The sequence below is a fragment of the Dipodomys ordii genome, unplaced genomic scaffold (genome assembly GCF_000151885.1).
Source record: "Dipodomys ordii isolate 6190 unplaced genomic scaffold, Dord_2.0 Scaffold75, whole genome shotgun sequence".
Taxonomy (NCBI): Eukaryota; Metazoa; Chordata; class Mammalia; order Rodentia; family Heteromyidae; genus Dipodomys; species Dipodomys ordii.
This window is the reverse complement of record NW_012267291.1, coordinates 1,227,649-1,250,294: the sequence shown is the minus strand read 5'-3', so window position 1 is coordinate 1,250,294 and position 22,646 is coordinate 1,227,649. Positions and strand designations below refer to the sequence as shown.

General features: G+C 53.1%; 2 protein-coding genes across 2 annotated transcripts in view; both read left to right on the top strand.

Annotated features, from left to right (window-relative positions):
- Window positions 1-7,910: 7,910 nt before the first annotated feature.
- Gnas (GNAS complex locus) overlaps window positions 7,911-22,646 on the top strand; it is a 76,323-nt gene continuing 61,587 nt past the window's right edge. Inside the window, exon 1 of the mRNA XM_013024335.1 lies at window positions 7,911-9,018. Coding sequence (XP_012879789.1) covers window positions 8,976-9,018 — 43 coding nt within the window. The 5' untranslated portion in view covers window positions 7,911-8,975. The remainder of the gene's footprint in view (window positions 9,019-22,646) is intronic.
- LOC105991667 (neuroendocrine secretory protein 55-like) lies at window positions 8,248-8,976 on the top strand. The gene has a single exon (XM_013024337.1). It carries the CDS (start codon window positions 8,248-8,250, stop codon window positions 8,974-8,976), a length of 729 nt encoding a protein of 242 aa, XP_012879791.1.

Here is a 22,646-nt window from a genome sequence, read left to right as displayed (position 1 = left end):
CAGACAGGAGCAAGCAAGCCAAGAGGAGAATGTGAAGCGCAACAACACAAGAAGAAGAAAAGGCACCAGAGCAAAATCCCTTCATGATACAAGCAGCAAGATGGGTGCACACACATCAGCACCCTGCTTAAAGAAAGAACCAAGATTCTCCTCTCACACATGCTTTCAGAGCATACAGCAAGGCACAAAGGAAGGACGAAGAAATTAGAGAATGGGAAAAAATGCCAGGACTAACTAGAAAAATCCAGAAGAATAAACTAAACATTAGTTTAAAATAGAACAAGTCCAGCCTTCCTGCCTAGGCTGGCTTTAAGCTGTGATCCTCAGATCTCAGCCTTCTGAGTAGCTAGGATTACAGGTGTGAGCTAAATTAAATTCTTGAAAAGTAACAAAAAGAAAAGTGCTTCCCTAAGCATACATGTTTTGAAGTAAACTGAAATGAAGAAAAGTACTTAAAAAAGTACAGATTTTCCAGATACCAAAACGATATGGCTTAGGAGGACACAGAATTGGAGGTTCCCAGATGTTCAGATTTCAGACAATGCTAAAGTTTCAAAAGAAATATGTGGTGCTAACAGAGAGTTGCCAAATGTCTTTTTAATCTGCTACATAAAGTCATGGGAAAAGAAAAAAAATTAAGTCTAAAGTCTTTGGGAAGAGGGGAAAGTTAAACAGTTTGCTCTTTCAAAAAACCTTATTTTAAAAAAATCTCTAAAGTCTTAAAGGAAAACAAAAAGTTCTCATCATTGTCTGTTGAAAAAGAGATGAGCTGGGTGCTGGTGGCTCACGCCTGTCATCCTAGCTACTCAGGAGGCTGAGATCTGAAGATCCAGGTTCAAAGCCAGCCTAGGCAGGAAAGTCTGTGAGACTCATCTCTAGTAAACCACGAGAAAACCGGAAGTGGAGCTGTGGCTCAAGTGGTAGAGTGCTCATCTTGAGCTGAAGAGCTCAGGGACAGCGCCCAAGCCCAGAGTTCAAGCCCCACAACTGACAAAAAAGAAAAAAAAAAAGAGATGACAGATCCAAATGCTAGAGGTAGAAAGCTTCCGCAGCTCTAAATTAATCCATCCATACGTGTTGGTGAGACCCCCCCACACCTCATCTTTACTGTGTCCTCCCCAGGATCGGTGCCTAGGTTTCACCTTGTCCCCAAGCAGGGACCCCGCCTCACCTGCCAGCCCGTGCTGCAGTTGGCAGGGCACGAGGAAAATGTACAGAAATTAATGTCACTCCTATAAACACATAAGAAACAGTCTGAAAAGCTAATGAAAACACCAGCCTGTCCTCAATGCAACAAAAGTGTCAGAGTGAAAAATGTATGCATCAAGTACATCCACTTACCAAACTCCACTTGATCCATTAAAATCATATACAAAAAACACAGGTCCTTACTAGAAGAAACACAGGCCCGAATAAACGAGACCACGCTTCTGTCTTAAGACAAAATGCAGAAATGACCACAGTATTTCTCAATTTGATTTACAGACTGAATGCAATCTCACACAAAATATCACCCAGGTCATTACACAACTGGATAAAAATGGTGCTTCCAGGAAAACAAATGGGCAAAAGAATGGGAATTCTGTGATAACATTCAATAAGAAGGCACTTGCCCTGGCAGATGGTAAAGATAAAACAATGATCACTAAGGGTTTAAACCAACCACTGCAACATACTGGGGAAAGAGGTGAGAATTTAACAAACTGAGGAATAAACCAGCTCACAATAAACTATTAAAAAAAATATACCAACCCACACAATGCCATAATACTCTAAGAACACAGATGTCTTTCAAAACCCTCTTAACCACCATAATAGAGGTTTTTAACTGTTGTTTGTTAAATAACTAATTGAGATATTTTCAAAGGAATATATTTATCCGTATCTGGATAGATAGATAAGACTCATACATACATAAAAAGAAACTGTTCTAATTCTAATTTTCCAATGTCCATCTCAAGCTCTTCATTCCTAGAGTACTTGTAGTTCAAAGCGCAGGCAGCTAATTAAAGCTGTGCTGTTGTGTAATTAAGTGCACCTGTGTGAGGGGGGCTGTGGCAGGCGCGTTTCTATTGCGGGGGGGGGGGCTGGTCCTCCTCCTCCCGGCCCCCTCCCCCCCCCCCGGCCCCGTAAGCACCGACAGACATCACCGAGCCACCGGCTGCCTGCATGTGAAGAACACTATTCAAGGACCATTACCTGACCACAAGTTCTCACTAGCTCCAACCCACCCAGACCTCCAAGGTTCCGACAGCCTTCTCTTGGGCTTCCTTCCTCTCGCGTGGGAGTGCAGAGCCAAGAGGGAAGGAAGGCAGTTTTATGAGGAAATTTCTAAATCAACAAGAAGAAAGGCTCTCCATTTATGAGAGATTTTAGCCAAAACAATGGTTGGGGGAGGTGGGGGAGGCGAGGGTGCAGAGAGGGCCCAGAAGCCACCAGCAGCCTACAACACGTCATCATTTCTTTCCGTCCTTCTGTTTTCCAGGCTTCTTCATGCAGGAATGGTATCACTCACCATAAGCACGCAAGGGGAAAGGTCATTTGTCTACCATTTCAGGATTGGTATGCACACAGAGATAATGAGAAAGAAAGAAAGAAAGAGAAAGAGAGAGGGGGGGAGGGAGGGAGGGAGAGAGGGAGGAAGAGAGGAAGAGAGGGAGAGAGGGAGGGAGGGTGGGAGGGAGGGAAGGAGGGAAGGAGACACTGATGTGGAACCATAGCACCATGGCCACTATGGTGCCCAGCTGTGGGCCCGAGCTGGTTCCAAATGGATTCAGGTCAATTCCCCTCACATGGGATAGAGTGACAGTGTCCCAAGCCTTAAAGAAGCCGTCCGCCCAGCCCCTGGACAGTTACGGGACTGGACATTCACAAGACGGCCTCTGGGAAAAACAAAGCCAAGTGAAAATAACAAACAAATACCTCAGAATTCTCTTAAACTCAAAGCAAAGCTACGTGAATGAGGCCGATTTTGTCCAGTTATCAGGATGGGCTGATTACATAGCCCAGATTCATTTGCCTGAAGATAATTGCCTCAATTCTCCACTTCACTTTGCACATATAGAAATAGTCCCCAATCTACCAGAGCCTCAGTGACTAGACATGTAAAATTGGTCTAATCATAGTTTGAAGAGCTTGGGCTGAAAGGATTCTATGAGCATGTGCCTGAACCGTGACACCACTAAGGGTTTCTTCCCTCCGCGCTCCAGGCTCACCCACCCCCACGCTCGCTCCCTCCCTCAGGTCTGCAGGGTGAGTCAGATCCTAAGCAGTTGAGATGTACACAGCCTCAGGCTGTTGGTGCTAGAGGCTGTGTACGTGCGTGATAGCTGGGAGAGTTGAAGACTCAGAGTTGAGAGTATTCCCAATGGTTGGCTAGTTGTCTGCAGTCAGTAGTACTTTCCACCCTCCCTCGCTGCAGGAGAGGCTGGTGTGCAGCACAGAGGTGGACAACGGAGGCCAGCCTCACCAGCGCTGTGGCACCTGTGTGCACGGACGATGAGCTACATCAGATCTGGACAGACAGAACCCAGTCCTGAACTCTATGGTCAAAGCAAGGCAAGTGGTCAAGAGTCCAGGGGCGGAAGGAGCTGCTCTATGAAGCAGGGCCACCACACGGACCAGGCGGCCACATCTCTAAAGGCATGTACTGAAGCTTCACCTGGATAAGGGAGCTTCTAGATGCTTCTTGCTGGATCCAGAGTCTGGAAAGAAGCCGGTGGGAGGACTACCACAAGGGCACAAGTGAGGGGAAAGGAAAGCCAGCTCGTGAGCCGACAACTCCTAACAATCCCTACCCAGGAATGCGGCAGTGCTGACCCTATCTCCCTCGTAACCTGAATGGCACAAATACACCATTGTGATCCCAACAATGGCCTGGACAGAACCCAGCCACGTCAGAAAGATGATTATTTCCCCCTATTGTTTGCCTTGAGCTCTGTATGGCATTCCCCCAAAATCATAAAATCCAGAGCTTGGCGCCTTCGCCATTTCTCCTGGTGAGCACCAACTGAGGTCGGTGTACTGAGGAACGGCACAACAGTACCCCAGGGAGACGGGCCAAGTGCACTTGCATTGTGCTCACGCCCTCGGGGAAGAGGCAGGAGAGCCCAGTGCCAAATTCTCAGTGGGGTTGAACCCCTCTGGCTGATGGCCATGGCGAGGGTGGGGAGCGGCCCTTCCACGTCCCCGAATTCATTTCTATCCAAAGTTTGAAAAGCGTTCCGTCTCTCAATAGTCCTTTCCAATGATTGTCCGAAAAACATGTTCAAGAGTGATTATACCCACTCAGCTGACAGAACAGAACCGATCCTTTATCTTAAATCTCAGCTTGGAAAATGTGTTGGTGTCTAAGGGACCTCTGACAATAGCCTGCAATGCTTCTACAAGTTCATGGGGTTCATCTCTGTCTCCCGGAGAGACCAGCACATGGCTTCTGCACATGGTAGACACAGAAACAGGTGGCCTGCAAGCAATCCTCACAGGGGAAACTGCAAAGCCCTGTGAGGTAAAAACAAACAAACAACCACCACCACAAACTTCTGTTTCTAGAAACCAGCAGATGAGCTGCATCTGATTCTAATCACTGTCAGTTTCCCCTGCCCGGGTGCGTCTACCTGGCAGAGCTCGCCTCCTTCAGCACCTGCTGTCACTCTGCTTTGTAATATCGGGGGCCTTGCACACCGACACACACATTGGATTGGCAGAGAAATTAATTGCTCATCCCCAATTACTTCCATCTCCCCACAATGCCAGGAGTACTGTCTTGGTCATAGAAATGACTCTGTTCGTGATTGCTGAATAGCCTATTCCATTTGTAATTTCTGAGACAGCCCCAGGAGGGGAGGCAAAGAGAACCAATCCAATTAATAGACAGGCTGGCCTTGTGTCTCAGAGCCTTAAGAGCCCCACCCCGGGCCGCCGAGTCCATCTTCATTTTACCTGTTTGTCTGCGGCTTGAAACTGACACCTAAGCATTCCTTTTTGTCACTGTGCCCCTCATATTTTCAAATGGTACCCCACAGAGGCAGCCGTTCTTCAGCCCCCAGACCTCCCAATAGACTCAGATCTGACTTCAAGGGTAAGACAGTCAGCCTCAAGCTCCACCATGGAAAACATCTCCACTATGTTGGCTGGCTGACTGGCTGGCTGGCTGGCTTAACACATCTTCTGAGGACCAACCAACAACTTCCTGACAGCCTATTCTACTCCGGGGCTCAGCTGAATGCAACCCCCCCACCATAAATCCCCCTAAATAGGGGTTCCAATTTTGCCCTCTGGAGCACATAAAGTAACTCTTAGATGACACAAGTCATCTAAGGAGCTGAAGGCAATATTCTTCCCAATGCATCCAAACAAAACCCTTACTGGTAATACTGAAATGAGCCCCAAAAATGGTGCTTTCCTGACCAACTGGTTTAGGAGCTTCCCTCCCGCAGAGCCTGAAGGTAATATATGACCACACTTTGTAAATCATCAGATGGAGAGAGAGACCCCTTGTTCCTTGGCCTGGTAACAACTGAGGTCATTCATCACCCACTTGGTCCTTTTTGAAATTCACTCTGCAGCAAGCACTTTTTAAAGTCATGCACGTAATGCATTTTAAAGAGCATTTTCTGCACAGATCCATTTGCTCACCCTCGGCTCTAAGTGCGGGATGGCACAGTATTTCAGTGCAGTCCCTGGGCAACGCAGTCCCCCCGGAGCCTGTGCTGAATGCACACCAGAATGTATTTGCAACTAGACATGACCAGGGCTTGAAAAGGTAGTGTTTTGTTAAATTGTTTGCTGATTAAAATGCATCCTACAAAGAAAGAGCATTGCTAATGCAGAATCTAGTCCAAAAATATGTATTATGTAATGCGTATTTTTAAATAATGCAGGCAATCTCTGCGTATCTATATTAGTTGATCAGCTCTAGGCTGCCATCTCCATTATAGGCATAACGCACTCCATCTGAAAAATGAAGTACTTCTCCGGCACACTAAAGAATCGCCCTCCACCTCACTGCTGACAGCCGGCGTTAGTTTCCATTGAAAGGGCATTTGCCGGCACCCACATATTCCTGGCTTTTTTGTTTTGTTTTGTTTTCCCACTCAGTATGCCTTGAAATCAGCTAGACAGATGTGTTCATACTTCAGACACCGTCGGTGGAGCTGTGCCAATTGAAAGAAATAAAGTGGGTGGCTCGACACCCAAACTGTCCCCATTCGTCTGGGCTGAGGGGCAGAGATCAAAATTTGAGAGATAGCTCCCGATACCCCTGCCCAATGTCCCACACTTACAAGGTGATTATACCTGTAACAGTAAAACTCTTCCGTTTCTCTGCAAAGTGTTAAGAGTGGGACACAACCAAACTTACTCTGCTTTTATGGGGTCTGCCAAATCAACCCCACTCTATTAGACCCATCAGTATTTTAGTGCTACCAACAACCTCCTAGGACACAAGATCTAACACCGACAGACACAGAAGTAAAATCTCAACTGCCCAAAGCCCAGGCTGGAACGCCACTAAGGTCTTAACCCTAGGTCTGGCAGCTTCCAGGCCGGCTGCCGTCCGGCAGCGAGGGGGAGCCGACGTCGGGAACACGAGTGAGCTGAGCCTCCCCCGAGGAGCCCTCTCCTCTTGAGTCTCCTCACTCCAACACAACCAGAACGATACGCCAGCTCGTAGTATGTGCCCTGCACAGCAGCCTTAGACGCTCAGCTCTAGCACCTTTGTTCTAGTCTCGAAGGCACGTCTGGCAAGGAGGGCGAGACTCAAGGCAGGCACACCCTAAGAGCGGCGGTCACGCCGCAGCGGCACCCCCGCCCCCCCCCCACGGTGTGGACCTCGGTTGACTTCGTGGGGCTGACCGGGCGGGAGCCGCCCCCGCGGCTCAACCTCGCCCTCTATGGAGTCTGGCCGGCCCCCACCCCACCGCCCCGGGCGAGCCATCTCTTTGCTCCCACGGAATTCCAGCCGGATTAAAACAATGCTAGTGGGTGAAGAGGCATTGATTCTGGATGATTTACGGTTCCAATTAACAGCAGATTAATCCTCAATATCCGTTCCTTAATGCGAGGGGTTTTTCTTCTCCACTACTCTTCCTTCAGCACCTCGAACAGGGCTTGGCACGGGCTAGGCACTCTGCGAGTGCCCTGTGTGCGTAAAAATTCCTCGGCTGAAAGCCGATCTCGGTCACAGCTCCGAGGGGCGCGCGCGGCCGGCGCCGGGGGCGCGGGGACGGGCTGACGGTGCGCCCGGGAGCCGGCCAGCCTCCAGCCCAGCTCCCGCGCCCCCCCCCCGTCTTCAGCCCGTCTAAGCTGGCGGGTCCCAGGGGCTCAAGTGGGAGTCCCCCTTTCGGACCTTCTCGAGGAGGCTTACGGGTCCACGAGGGGGGCTAGCCAGATGAGAAGGCCCAGGGAGCCTATTTTCTGGAAGCTTCTGTAATTAGTCACGATAACGCATCTGCCAAAGGTGGTTCTGTGATTAATGATTGCCTGAGGTTACCATCCTGAAACTATTAAGCCCCTGGAAAACGCCCGGGGCCGGATCATTAATACCCGCGCGCGCGGATCCCCCGCTCCCGGAGGGGAACGATTTACCAGTCCGAGCTTCGGCGGGCGCAGGGAGGGGGGGGCGTCTCCGTTTCCCGAGAAGTTGGCAAGGGCACAGCCCGGGTGGCGAATCCTCAACTAGTCGCCCAAGTACTCTAACCTGTAGCTGAGCGTGGGGCTGGCGCGCGGGCCGGGCGCCCCGCCCGCCGCCTCGCCGGGCTCACTCCAAACAAGGTTCCCTTCTGCCACCTGCCGGCGTGCAGGGGCGAGCGCCGCGCGGGAGGGGGCGGCCCGCGCCTACTGCACATGCCCGGACGGCGCGCGTCGACCGGCGCGCAAGTTGGCGAGCCTCAGCGCCCGGGCTCCCAGAGCTCAGTCTCCTCTCCTCTCCCAGGCGAGAGGATCAGAGGAGGCACCTCCCGAGTCCCAGACTCGGCGAGAGGAGCCCCGAGGAGACGACGCTCTCCTCCCCGCCTTACCTTCCTTCCTTGCGGCGAGACTACTAGAGGCGCAGAGCTTAAGAAAGTTTTTAAGTGCCGCCTAGGTAGGTGCTTCCTTCTCCTTCTCAGCCCGCGGTGGGACGGGGACCCGGGGACCCCCGCTCTCTCCTCCTAAGGCGCTTCCTTCTAGGTTCCAGCAGCCCGTGCGGGTCGGAGCCACTCTCTGCGGTGTCAGGGAGTGGACCGGCTTCTCGGGGCGTCCAAGAGGATGGATCGCAGGCCCCGGGGTCAGCATTGGCGCCGAGCTCGCCACAACTACAACGACCTGTGCCCGCCCATCGGCCGCCGGGCAGCCACCGCGCTCCTCTGGCTCTCCTGCTCCATCGCGCTCCTCCGCGCCCTCGCCACCTCCAACGCGCGTGCCCAGCAGCGCGCGGCCGCCCAGCGCCGGAGCTTCCTCAACGCCCATCACCGCTCCGCCCAGGTGTTCCCCGAGTCCCCTGAGTCCGAGTCTGACCACGAGCACGAGGAGGGAGACCTGGAGCTGTCCCTCCCCGAGTGCCTAGAGTACGAGGAAGAGTTCGACTACGAGAGTGAGACCGAGACCGAGACGGAGACCGAGTCCGAGATCGAGTCCGAGACCGACTTCGAGACCGAGCCCGAGACCGCGCCCGCCAGTGAGCCCGAGACCGAGCCCGAGGACGGGCGCAGCCCCCGTCGCGCCGCCTTCAACCAATCCCTCACCGAGCGCCTGCACGCGCTCAAGTTGCAGAGCTCCGAGGCGGCCGCCAGCCCCGCGCAGCCCACCACTCAGGAGCCCCAGCGCCCCGGCGAGGGGGAGGAGCCCGAGGAGCGCGATCCCCGGGACCCCGAGGAGTCTGAAGAGCGCAAGGAGAAGAAGCAGCAGCGCCGCTGCAAGCCAAGAAAGGCCACCCGCCGCGACCCCTCCCCCGAGTCCCCTTCCAAAAAGCCATCCATCCCCATCCGGCGTCACTGATGGAGGACGCCGTCCAGATTCTCCTTGTTTTCATGGATTCAGGTTAGTTGCCCGTGGCTACACCGGGGGCCTGGCGGGAGCAGTGTGGGTGCTGCGGGAGGAGGAAGGATGGGCAAAAAGGCTAGACGGGTTAGGGCGAGGGCTCCGCGGGTCGGCTGGAAGCCGGGGATAATGGCGAGGGAGCAGGGGCTCCCCAGATCTTCCCAGGGCGCCCCGGAAGCCAAGGGTCTGTTGGACGGCAAGGCGCGCCCTGCGCCTCGCTGGAGACAACCTGAGGTTTCTGAGATGGTGCCTGGGACGCGAGACTGAAGCGGAGCGCGCGCCCCAGACCTCGAGCCGTACACAACTCACCGCAGAGGTAAGCCAGCTGTGTGGCGCGCGTGTGTGCCTCCTAGAAAGAGCCGTCTCAAGTAAGCTGGCTCTGGCAGGCCCCGAACTGTTGTGTGTTCGGAGGTGCGCGCGCTCCAACTTTCAGGATCGCGGAGCCGCAGCGCAGCAGCGACACTGTTGCAATGCGCGAAAAGTAAGCGGCACGGGATTGGGCGAGCCGGAGACGGCGGCTCCGGAGCAAAGTTGTAGGTGCGCCAGGCGCCCTCACGGGCGCGTAGCCTGAAGCCTTGGTCCCGGAGCTGCCAATCGGAGCCGCGGGACCTCGGCATCAGCGCTCCTCACTGCGGAACTGCTCCGCTACCAGGCGCTGGCAGGGCTGGAAGCCACGGAGAAGAGCGTGCGCCTCCGTCCGTGCGCCCCAGAGCCAACTTCTGGTGGCCCGGCATTCCCCCGTGAGTCATTGGTATTTGGGGGACGGGGGACATAGCGCGGGTACAGAGGCGTTTGGGGTGGCACCTACGGTCTATCCAAGTTGGCAATGCAGGGTTTGATCACGTCGGGGCAGCGCCAGTCTCTTGGCGCAGTTGGTCAAGTGGTGCAGCTGGGTGCAGCTTGGCTGGAGAGGTCCCGGGCGGCTTGCGCAAGGTCCTAAAGGCGGGAGAGAGGGACTAAGAGGTCGGAATAGTCACGAGCCGAAAGGGGAATCGGGAAGGGGGCAGGTTGTGTGTGTGTGGGGGGGGTGGTCGTCGTGTCTATCATGGGGATACTGGACAATGCGCCCCAAGAGCGTGGCACTAACCGAGCTTCGGAAAAGTGTCAGATCCAGCATGCCAGTTTGGAAGGGGCTGGGCTTGGCGGCTCCGGCGGCCTCCGGGAAGGGAGGCGGCGCGCGCGCTCCGGCCATTTTCAGCTCAGCTGGGCCCGGAGTTCGTTTGGCCCTGTAGTACCCCGAGGGCGGGGGAGGGGGGTAGATTACTTCGTGGTTCTGCCCCAAACGATCGCAAGCCCGCGACAATCGGGTCTCTCCGATCCAGGGAGAGGAAAACTAATCGATGAAATGGAGCACTGAACTTAGAAAATGTTACCAGACTTAGAAACAAGTTTGTGTGCGTCCGTCCGTGCGCGCGCGCGCCTCACTAAGCGCTCGAGGAGTTATTTTGATTGGAATGATTTGGAAAATCTGGGAAAGTAAAGCGTTTGACGGCCTGGAATGAAAGATGAGCACGTTCTTAGGGTCCTGGGAGAAGGAAGGTGCTAGAAGGAACACTAAATGGTCTTCCTTCCTGGACCTTTTTCCCTGGGACTGCGGCGCAGCCTCCAGGAGTGAAGTTATGCGGGGCTGCGTCGCTGGAGTTACCCGTGCGGCCTTTGGTACTGCTCGGCCACCGGGGAGGCGGGTGCCGTTTTCCCGCGGGGCGGGCTGGCGTCCAGAGGCTGCGGGGATCTGCAGAAGGGCCAGGTACCTTGGGGTTTTTTGCTTTTTGGCTTGCAGGCGTGAAATTGCCTAAGTGAAACGGGGCTCCTCTAAATGGAAATTTCTATTTAACATAAACAAGGATGGCGACATTTCTGTGACATTCAGGTGTTGTTTTTTATCTCGTAATGCCTTGGTAGTCTGGGTTCGCAGAGCAGGAAGTGTCTAGTTGATGGGCAAAAAAGTCAGGTTTGTTGGGAAATTGTGGGGTGGCATCTACTGTAGCTAGAGCAGGAGACAGGTTTTTTATTAGCTAAATTAGCATATTGCTTGGTTGCAAGAATGAATAAATTTTTTTAAAAGGTCCTCTGTGTCTAGTCAATGCCTCACCTAAGTCTTGCTTTGTTTAGAGGAAAAAAAAAAAAAAGCAAGCCTGCACAGGGAGCCCAGCCCTCCTCCCAAGTAAGCAGGGCACACAATCGAAAACTCAGTTTGCTGTCTCAGCGTCCCCCATAAACTATCTAGAAGCCAGAGTAGAAGACAAACACACTACAACCCAATTCTTAAAACCCAGCTATCAGCAAACACCCTCCCCCCACGCGGCCCTCCTCCCCCACCCTCCGCCTGCAGGGCGGGGGTGGGGGGAGGAGCCCTAAGGGACAGCAGCTGAGTACTCTGAAAAACTGGGAAGGGAGGAGGGGGCTGAGAGGAGCACCCACAACCCTGGAAGGGGGGGATAGGGGGCTTTGCTAAATAAGACACTTCAAGCTACTTTCTGCCTGCAACACTACCTTCCTTTTCCAGTTTCTAGCAAATTCTCTAAACATTCCCGAGTCACTAGTCTCCCAACTGGCCCTTTGTCTCCCCAGCCCTAAGCTAGGGTTAGCATTTCAATGGGCTCCCTAGCCCTTTATCAGAGGTAGGGTCTGCTTGGTGAGGAGTAGCTTAAAAAAAAAAAGCAGACCTTTTCAACTAGAGGCAAGTTACCAACTCAACACTGCATTTCAAATGGAGGGGGAGTGAGAAAATAAAGCTCGTTCAATAAGGTGGTATGCCCCAATATTTTATAAGTGCTCCCCAAAGGGGTTAATTTATAGAGCAAAAAAATATGGTGGCCAAATCAATATGACAGAAGCAATGGGGGGGTGTTATACCCCCTGAATTCTCAGTTAAGCCAAAACCAGCTTAGAATTTTAATTTTCCCCCTCACCACACTAATCATTTGCTCCACGGAAGTCAGCCTGGGGGGGGGAGGCGGTGCTGCACCGGCAGCTGAACTTTGAGCTGCAAATTATGTGGCCACTCCGGTTATCACTAGCGTGATGTCAGAATCCTTTTCAAAGTTTACACTCTGTTTAGTAGAATAGAATGATTGGAATTGTTTTAAGATGTTTCTTTAATGTGTGGCCAGCCTTTCACCGCCTGGGTTGTGGGGTTTTTGTTTTGTTTTTTGTTTTGTTTTGTTTTTACAGCCTTTAACTCTTTAGCTTGCATTGCTAGCAGCTGTGCTGGAAGGGTTAGCTAAGAAGAAAGCTGAAACTTCAATGCTGGTAAGAATTATCTTTTTAAAAAGCAGTTTTTATGGATTTTACTTTATTTGTATGATCACTGTTCTTCAAAATGGAGCAGAGCTATTGAAAGGAAACTCAACAGAAACTGTGTTGTGAGAAGTATCTTAACAGGAAGGTGACCTATCACAAAAAACAAATCTATGAAATCAAATTAAGCGTCCAGAGGCCAGTGATGTCATATGCCAACTCCAGAACTGCCCTTCCCTTCAGCACTGCCCAGCAACAGAGGACCATAATCTCAGGTTACACCTTTAATCCCCCTGCTCAGCAATGAGAGATGGGATTCCTGGTCCTGCAGGGGGCTTCTGATATCAAGGATTCTAATTTCCTAAATCTTCCTGTCCAATCATTAAGATTAGCGCATTAGGATTGAGGGGAACACACACACACACAGACACACACACAGACACACACACACAGACACACACACACAGACACACACACACAGACACACACACAGACACACACACAGACACACACACACAGACACACACACACACACAGACACACACACACACACAGACACACACACACACACAGACACACACAGACACACACACACACACAGACACACACACACACACAGACACACACACACACACACAGACACACACACACACAGACACACACACACACACACAGACACACACACACACACTAGGACTGGGCTAGCCCCAGTCCTATTGAATGGCTTGGATCTTACTCAGCACCACTCTGCCTCAGTTTCTTCTTGGGCGAACTAGCTACATGATGTGTTCTGTGTTGCCTTTCAGCTCCAAATGTGTGCAGGTCGATTAGATTAATAAGCCTTGAGGATTCACCTTTAACCCTACGCACCATTTTAGCACTAATGGAACCTAACAGTTGACCAAATTAAAAAGCACTATCTGTGAAGAAATCTGTATGGTGTTGTCTAATATCAGTTTTGTCAAATCTGCTTTTCATCTGGTGGCAAAAATGCTAAGAGGTGAGAGAGAGAGAGCAGACTTGATTTTCTCTCTCTAAACTGAGAAAAATCTGGCTATCCTTCAGAGCAGCCTTCAGAGGGAGGGGAGAGAGAGGAAGATGGAGGGGAATACAAGAGAGAGCATGTGCAGGAGAAGAGGAGGGGAGGGAGAGGGAGTGAGTGTGTGTGTGTGAGAGAGAGTGTGTGAGAGAGAAATAGAGAGGGTGTGTGTATATGTATGTATGTGTGTATGTGAGAGAGGGGGAGAGAGATATCTCTGGACTGACCGAGCCTTCCTGAGCTGGTGCAGAGAGCATAATCTAAGTGTCGTGTGGTCATTGCAGCAGGAAATGCACCCTGAGGGAGACCACGGGCAGATATGCCAGTTGAAAGATCGGGAGTGTTGAGCACATTATTTAGTCACAGTTTTATGTGTCCTGATCAGGTTAAACCTGGGAAAACAGCTTGGAGGTTAGAGCTACTTAGGATAAACCAATTCTTCCAACTCTATTTTTCATTATCACTCCCTCCAGAGAACAGCTTTCAGCTATTTTTTTTCTTAGCTGCCCCCTCCCATGAAATGTAATCTCACATCTAGTAATTGATAAGCTTTCTGCGAGCAAGCACGCGCAAACACACACACACACACACACACACACACACACACCCTATTTTGGCTCCACTGCAAACACATTGGGTAAACAAAGCAAATGCACACACCCCCGGGTTGCTTCTGTCAAATTAAGTGATTTAGCATCCTCTTTTTGTTCTATAAGCTGTCTCTAGGAGGCCACTTATAAAATTTTTAGCGAGTTTTTCTTAAAAATTTGTTTTCCTTTAAAAAAAACCAAAATCTCACAGGTTTTGTTTTCAAAAGCCCCTGCTTGGGGCACCGAGGCCACTGGGAGCAGCCAAAGGGCCAGGACCAACAGCCTAGTGACTCTGATCCGAGTGCAGTGCAGGCCACCATCACCTGTTGACAGATCTCAGCCAGCAGAAGCAGGGTGTCCAGGAGGAGCTGGCGCCATGGCACCTTCTGCCTGCAGACTCTTCTGGGTAGAGCCAGGGAGGTTGCCTTCCCAGCTCCAAGGATGGGCACCTGCCTGTGTGTTTATTCTATGGCCTACTTTTAGGGTAAGCCTGCCACAAATTACCCAGGGAACATCATTGTCAGAAAAGCCAGGCTGCCTGGGCAGAGGGTAGTTGGGGTGAGGTGGGGGCAGATGGGAGGGAGGCAAAGTAGAAAAGAAGGCTTCAAGTGATGATAGAAGGAAAAACAAAAAAGGAAGGTGGGCGGACAAGGCAGGAAGGGGTGGGGTAGGGGGTAAGATTTAAAATGGAGGACACGAGGGTCATTGCAAAGCCAGGAAATTTTAGGGCAATCAAAAGCAGTTTGAAGAAAGAGACTCAGAAAAAGGCTTAGGGTACACACAAATATCTGATGGGTGAAGAGACTGAAACAAGGTACAGCAAGATGTCCCCTCAGTGTTAAGAGCTTGTTTATATAGCCAGAGACGGCACTGCAGGGCCTCTGGTGAGGGTCTCAGATGGGCCACCCTCAAAGCTGCAATTCCCCCCCCCCCACACACACACACAGCTCCCAGCCTCTGTAGTCTGTAGACTTGCCTGGACTATTCCGTCCATGCAGGCTGCACATAAATACCTCTGTGCTTCAATGAAACAATAGTTCAAATTCTAGGCCTTGGTTTTTAGCTCTGGAAAGGCTAGCCTCTGATGTCCCTACTCTTATACCTGAGGGCTGAGGGGTCCAGGCCCCATTTAGACAGGGCAGTGGACACTGACAGGTTTCTCCTCCTTCCCCCCCCCCAGCCCCCCAGAGAAAGCTGGTTTCTGTTCGTCCTGGCTTATGTTGCTGTCCCAATTAGATGTCATTAGGAAAATTTGCTCTGGGTAATTGAAGTTGTATGGGAAGGTGAAATATACCATTCCCCTTTGATTCAAACAGCTTTCAGAAGCCCCCTCCCCCCCCCCACTCCCGGCACCTGGAATTTCTACCATGACTTACAGAAATTTTCAATAGCACTCTCTAAAGCCACATTTGTTTTCCTAGATTCCTCCTCACCTCCCAGTGTCTTAGCCCATCTCTGAAAAACCTTCCTGCAGTCTCTTTCATCTACTTCCCCCCCTTAAAATTCTCTGCTGCATCTCCACGAGTCTGGAGACAGTGCACTAGCATGTGTGGTCAGGTGACAGGCTGAGGTAAAAGGTCTTGGTCTTTCTATGATGAGGGCTAATGAGCCACAGCTCAGCAAGGGAGGGGGCGTCCTAAATGCACAGAGGGGCTTTTCAATTTGAGCAGATGACACATTTTTCATAAATGCTGCTTCTACCCTATGCAGGAGCAGCTCAACATCTGCCCCTAGCCCGGGATTCTGCCTCATCGGCCGGAGGCATCTTATAGTTGGCATTTGTCTGAAACAGCCTGGTCACGCAGCCCCTTCTATAGACAGCAGTAAGCTGCTGCTGCCTCCACCGGCCACGGCTGGCAGAGATGGCAGGAGAGAAAAGGATGGCGGCAGCAGTCTTAATTGAACAGTAATTAATTGAACAGCTTCAAAATCTTATTGCTGCTCAGGCCAGCATTCCAAAAAAAAACAAAAAACAAAAAACCTTTGTCACTGCGTGGCCAGATTTCTCATTTATATCTTCTGATTTTTCTGTTGCTTCCTTTTCCTTATCTGAAAGCAGCTCACTGACAGCTAATGACATGAATGCACTGCTGAGAAGGCTCCTCACCAGACTGCCCCCCACTTTCCCCAGAGCCTCACACCCAAAGGAACCTGAGCGCCAGCACGACTGCTATTCTGGGCTTCTGCTCCCTTCCTCTTGCTCACCCCCTTTTCCTCTCAAGGTACCCTTTTCTGCTTTCTCTTTCGTGGCTACAGAAATGAATCAAAAAAGTTGACAGCAGATACTTAAAACCTGGATGTGTTTGTGTTTCTGTCAATAAGTAAGATCCCAAAATGTAAGTACAGACATAATCACTTACAAGGTCTGGCATGGAAGCATCCACAAAGCCAGGAAGCTTAAGGCTGCCACAAAAGGGGTGGTTCGCACCCTGCAGGTGGCAATGATGCCGGAATGGCACTGATAGAACAGTCAACAATAACCAACATGTTCTATTTGGGGTCGCCTAGTTACAAAAGGATACTGATTCATTTCATGGGTAGCTAGGCCTCCAGACTGGGCAAGGATTTTGCTCAGCAAAGCAATCTGGCAGAAAAAATGAGTAGCATCCTATTCCTTTCTAACTAATTCATCAAGTGTAGAAAATCCATTCCTATTCAGTAGCCATGTGTAAAACAAACCGTCATCTGGGTTTTAACAACAAACCCTGTCCCCCTTGATGCAGCCCCTCTTGCTACCAAAATCCCCATCAGGACTGGGCCAACACTGCCCAGACACACAGCCTTTTTATCTGCACCAGACTGTCTTTTGACTTTCCTCTTAGTTGCTTGAACCCATAGATGACTGTCTTCCTTCAGTGTTTACCTCTTCTCCTGTTTTGAATCCATCTGCAATTGCAAACCTGTTTAAGGTCCTTTGCTATCATACAATGATAATAACAGACCATAATAACAATGCGCCTGGTAGGGTCAGGCCCCAGATCAGGTTGCCCACCAACTAGTATGACCTTCTCCTTTCAAGTCAAGGTCATGCTTCTGTCTTTAGCCAGCAAGACACCAATCCTCAGCAAATCCACTAGACAAATCAACCCAGCAAGGTGAACCCCCTGGTGATCTACCTCCCTGGTGATCACCCCTAGCTCTTACCCCATGGAGATCCTCAGGTCTCTTTGATGGAGTCACCCAGCTCTCTTCTGTCTCAGAAGCTCCTCAAACATCTGGCTACGCACCTGGGGCCTCTCAAGATCCCCAGCGGATGCGTAGTTGGAGCTTTCGCTCTTAGCCCCTCTCATCCAAGTGGTTTGGGGTTTTCAGATTCTGGTAGCCAATCACTACAGGAAAATAATTAAGAATAGGGGTAAATATTGAAATTCATTTTTCCTGGCACTGATTTACCTTTCAGGTGATTTCTAGTCACATGCAAGGGCTCCGGCTCCTTCTCAGCTTATGACACTGACTTTGAACAAGGGGTGGTCTTGCTTCCAGATTTATTTGGCAAAGTCCAGAGACATTGCTAGATGTTACAACTAAAAAGATGCTACTGAGATCTAATGGGTAGAGGTTAGGGACACTGCTTGGCATCCTGTGGTACACAGGACAGTCACCACAGCAAGGAATTTCCCTGACCAAAATGTCACCAAAGTAGAGGCTAAGAAGCCATTGTTTAGGGTGGGGAAGCCCTTCCTTCCCTTCAGAACCCTCCTTTCTTTCTCTAGTTCTCTTTCTCCTATCTAATTCTCCAATTGCTCTTCCATCACCAAACATATTGCTTCTCTGCAGTTTCATCTGATCTAGTGATCTCAAATCCAAATAAGGTTATTTCCAGTTTGAGTGAGTGCTACCTAGCTTTCTTCCAGAGTTCAGATTCTTCATCTTCAATATTGAGTTATAAAAATCCCCACCAGACTGTCCCACATCCCGTTCACTTTGCATGTCTAAAATCAAATTGGTCCTTACTAGCTCCTTTCTGACTTCACTATCTACTCCTAGTGTCCCGTGTAATCTTTGGTATTCCTCTAGCACAGAAGCTGGCAGAGGCTCCTTTGGGACTCCTCTTAAGTCCTTTCAGCCTTCTCCAGTCCTTTATTGTGTCTAGATCTCTCCCTTAAAGGTGTTATTGGCATATCTCTTTTCCTTTGTTCTCTTTATCAGGACCATCCTCTGAAATGTGGCTCAAATTTCCACTTATAGGAGGATTAAAATAGTAATAATAACGTTATTATTACAATTCCACATCCTCTCCATTTCTTGCCAAAACCGCTTCAACAGTGCCAACCAGGGTGTTGCATGAAACCATCAGAGCTTCCATCCAGTTTCCCCTCACTTCTGTCCCATTGCTTGTCCAAGAGCAAAAGGGCCCTGTCCCATTTGCTCACTTATGCCCCATATTTTCTACCTTTGTCGAGGATCCTTTGTTCTTGTTAGGTAAATGTGTTCCCCCTCCCTCCGCCCACCCTTTTTAGACAAAGTCAAGACATCTGTCCTTTGGAAACCCATTTGAAACGCCATTTTGTCTAGGAAGACTCTCCCAGTTCCTCCAATTGGAGATCTTTTCTTTCATTAGGATTGGTTTCTGCCCAATCTTTATCCCTTGAATGCAAATGCTCCACTGACAAAGAGAGATGATGAACGTTGAACAAAGGTGCTCCACAGATCCACGAGGCAGTGAAACAAAGAGACCCTGAACCTGATTTTCGAAGCTGGGTGCTTTGGGGACGTAAGGATGGGCGAGAGCCGTCCCTCCCGTTTAGGCCCCCCGACCCAAGGCAGCCTCCTTGGGGCTGCAACCGCAGCGTCTACTGACCTTCCATTTTGTACAGGGCTCAGCATCTCTGGGTTTTCAATTCCTTGTGAGTCATGGGCGGCTCCTCCGCTCTGGGCGGGAAGTCCTCACCTGGTTCTGGCCCACTACTCCAGGCCCTGGGAATCTGGATCCTTTTCCCTCTCCTCAACGGAGGTTAGCTTACCACCATCCATCCTTGAGCCCAAGGACTGACTCTCGGGAGACCCCCGACCTTTGTGACTGGTGGCGGCGGGAAAAATTATGATCTCCCGGCGCCATCGGTCCTCTTGGCCTCCTAGGCCTGGCCGCCATACGTCGGCCCGCCAACTGCTTCCAACCACCCAAGCAACCCAACCTTTTGGGCGTTCCAACGCGGCGCCCCCTATTGGACCTCCCACCAATATCCGGTTTCCGGTTCGAAGCCCCCTGCTCATTCGCCAGGCAGCCTTGATTGGCGTGACCCCAGCCCAATGACTGACCCGTTGCCGGGGTCGGAGAGGAGGGAGCTGGTTGTTGGGGACCCAGTTGGCCCATTCAATGGATGCTCAAATTCTTCGGCGGTTGTGTGTGTGGGGTGGGGGATGGGGAGGACGGGGTAGTTGGACAAACTTTGAAGCAAAGTTCGGTGTTACCATTAGTGAGAATGTAGACCTACGGAGTGGGGTGGCTGCCCTTGGGAGGTCGCGGTGTCCCTCAGGGCTGGCTTTGTCAACGATCCTCTGGGCAGCACGGCCACGTGGATGCTGGGGCGCTGGATGCGGGGGGCTACGGCACGTTGGGTCTGTGGTGCCCTGGTTGGGAGAGGGAATGCGTTAGATGTATGCGGTACATCGCGGCAAGACGCCATCCACCCGCCTGCAGCGCATCTGCAGCTGCCGGCGCCATGCCCCCGCTCTCCGGGGACATCTGGGGAGACCCCATCCCACGGTCCAGCCCTTCCCCAGGTCACCCAAGGGCCTTGTCACCAGCCATCCACGCCCCTCCCCCGTCTCCCCCTTTCCACCGTGATCGGACATGCGCGCACGCGCGCGCGTACCCGGCATCACGGCAAAATGTTTCGCCAGCCCCTAGCACCTGGCTGGCGAATCTGTGTGTGCTAGCTTTTACATGATAGGGGAATGGCGAATTTTTTATCTTTCCTCCCCCTTCTCGGTCGCTAATCTCTCCGCAGCCCCCAGACCCAGTGCGGTGCGCGCGCGCGCGCGTGCACGGAGCCCACCGCGGCACCGCGGCAAAGGGGGCGCGCGGTGCGGCGGTGGACAATCGCTGGTGTGTGGCCGTGTTTGGTGCCACCCCAGAGAGCTATAAGCCCTGGGAAAGCAAAGCAGCTGCCCTGGGATACTTGTTCCAAAAAGAGGGGGGTGGGGTGGTTAACGAGGGGCTGGAGAGGGTCTGGGGTGGGCTGGGCGACCCGCGCGGCCGCGCGCGCCGGAGGCTGCAAGCCGTGCGCCTCGGCTGCTGTGGCCGGCGCGGCACATTTTATTTATGTTGTTGTATTTCTTTCCCTGGGGGCTGAGCACAGAGACAACCAGTCTTTGAGACCACCCTAAACCGACCATAAATGCCAGCCGAGAACCTCCTCCAGCCCTTCGGAAGTCGGAGGCCTGAGCTGGGGTCTTCCTGTGAGCACTCCCCCCGCCACCGGTGTGGCCGAGACTGCGGCGGCAACCGCCCGGGGGGCTTCGCTTTATCCTCCGCGGTGCGCCCGGAGACCTTTGATGTCCGACCCAAGGTTCTTCTGCGTCACCGTCCACATAAACAAAAGCGAACGCTCTCTGCGCCACTCTGGGCCACCGCTGAGACCCCCAAAATATAACGGGGATGGGGACGCTGAGACTGAACCGCAGCCATCGTCCGCGGACGGCAAACAAAAACAGCAGAGATAACCCCCCCCCAAAAAAAATGCCCCGAGGCGTTTAAAAAGCAGGTTCTGTGCTTGCACTCGACAGCCCCCCGGGCCTCGCCCCTCCCGGCCCCTCCGGGGGGCTTGCGACCACCTGTCGCATTTCCACGCCTCGCCCGGGTCCCCTTGCCGGGCATCTAAAGCCCTAAGCTCCTGACTTGGAGCTCAAAATGTAGCGCTTCCTGGGGCTGGGGGCCACCGCTAAGAGGCTTAGGGTATCTGGGGTGATCGAAAACCCTCCCGCAGTCCCCCCTCCCCTGAGGAGAGTCTGGGGAGGGAGGGCTTTAGCTCCCGCTTTCCAGCATCCCGATGCCCACGTCTTGCGTCACGTGTCCACAACGCAGGCGAGCTCGTTCGCTCTCTCTGGCCAGGGGAGAGGCGAGGAGAAGGACTCCAAATCAGTCTGGGAGAGGAGAGGAAGGAGCCAAAACATCCCTGCGAGGCCTGCGCTCATCAGCCCCCATACCCAAAGTCCCGGGCTGCCGGGCCGCCCGGATCCGGCTCCCGGAGCCGGATCCGGAGCCGGAGCCGCCTCGGCACCGGGACCGGCGTCCTCTGGTGGCAGAGACACAGCGCTACTGACGATTTTCGGGACGAATCGGCACGCTCTTCAGAGCCAATTTGAGAGCTGGCCTGGCGCAGAGAGAAGAGGAAACAAGGCCAAGTCGCAGCCTGGCTCTCCAGGGAGCAGCCCCAGAGAATAAAAAGTGATCGGGAAGGAACCGGAAGTGAACCAAGGCTCCACCAGCAAGGGCCGCGTTGCTTCCTCTGCGGTCTGGGGTTCCAGGCCCGGAGAGCCCCGCAGCCTCGCAAGGCTGGGAACTGAAGCTGAAGAACTGCCCGGCTGGAACTCTGATTTTTTTTTAATAATTTTTTTCACCCTAGTTTGGTTGGGTGCTCCGTCTCACGGGGCCCCAAATTCACTTTAACAACCGCCACCCTGTTATGGGCATGCGCAACTGCCTCCACGGCAATAATATGTCAGGACAACACAATATCCCCCCTGAAGACGGCGAACAGCCCGAGCAAGAACCTTTGGAAGCCCCAGGGGCCGCTGCCCCCGGTGCTGGGCCTGGCCCAGCCGAAGAGATGGAAACCCAATCGCCTCCCGATGAGCCCGTCCCCATCCAGGTCAATGGCGACGCCAGCGGACCCCCAGATGTCCCCGGGGCCCACCACCAGGGCCTCAGCCCGGCCTTCGAGGAAGCCGGAGCCGACGGGGGCTACAGCCCACCTCCTGAAGAAGCCATGCCCTTCGAGGTGGAGCAGCCCACCATGGGAGGCTTCTGGCCCGACCTGGAGAAGTCTGGACCCCCTGGGACCGGAGCAGGCCTCGAGGCCAGCGGCCTGGCGCCCGTGGAGCCCGGAGCCCTGGCTGGGGCGACGCCGGGCATGGGAGGATACAGCCCTCCACCAGAAGAAGCCATGCCGTTCGAGTTTGACCAGCCTGCCCCGGGAGGCGGCGGCCAGCCTCTCCTGCAGGTCGCAGACCTTGCTCCCGGCGGGCCAGGGGTCCCCGGAGCACCTCCCGCGGAGCCCCGAGTCATCGGGCCTGCGAGCGCCGCCTTCGGGGGAGACCACAGCCCTCCCCCTGAGGAGGCGATGCCATTTGGGCTGGATGGAGAAGCCTCTGGAAACGACCATCCACCCCCTGGGCTCCCCCGAGCCAGCCCACCGGGCACCGGCGGCGGCCTCCTGCAGGCCATCGCGGTCCCGAGGGCGCTCTGCCTCGCTCCCGCCGCGAGCGCGCCTCCTCCCCGGGTGTGGGGCGCCGTCGGCAGCCCATCCCGAGAGGCAGGCAGCGCTCTTCCCGACGACCAGCGCGCGAGCCCCCCGATGGAGCTCAGCGGACCCCCACTTGAGATCGGCAGCGCCCCCGTTGGGGTCGACGACGCTCCTGTCAACACAGACAGCCCCCCAATCGCCGCTGACGGCCCGCCCATCGGAATCGCGGGAGCCCCAGATAAGAGTGCGCGAGCGCAGAGACCCCCAGTCGAGGGAGAGGCAGCGGAGATGGAAGGACGCGCAGCCTCCGCCGCCGCGGAGGAAGGAGACGGCCCCCCTCCAGGGGACGGA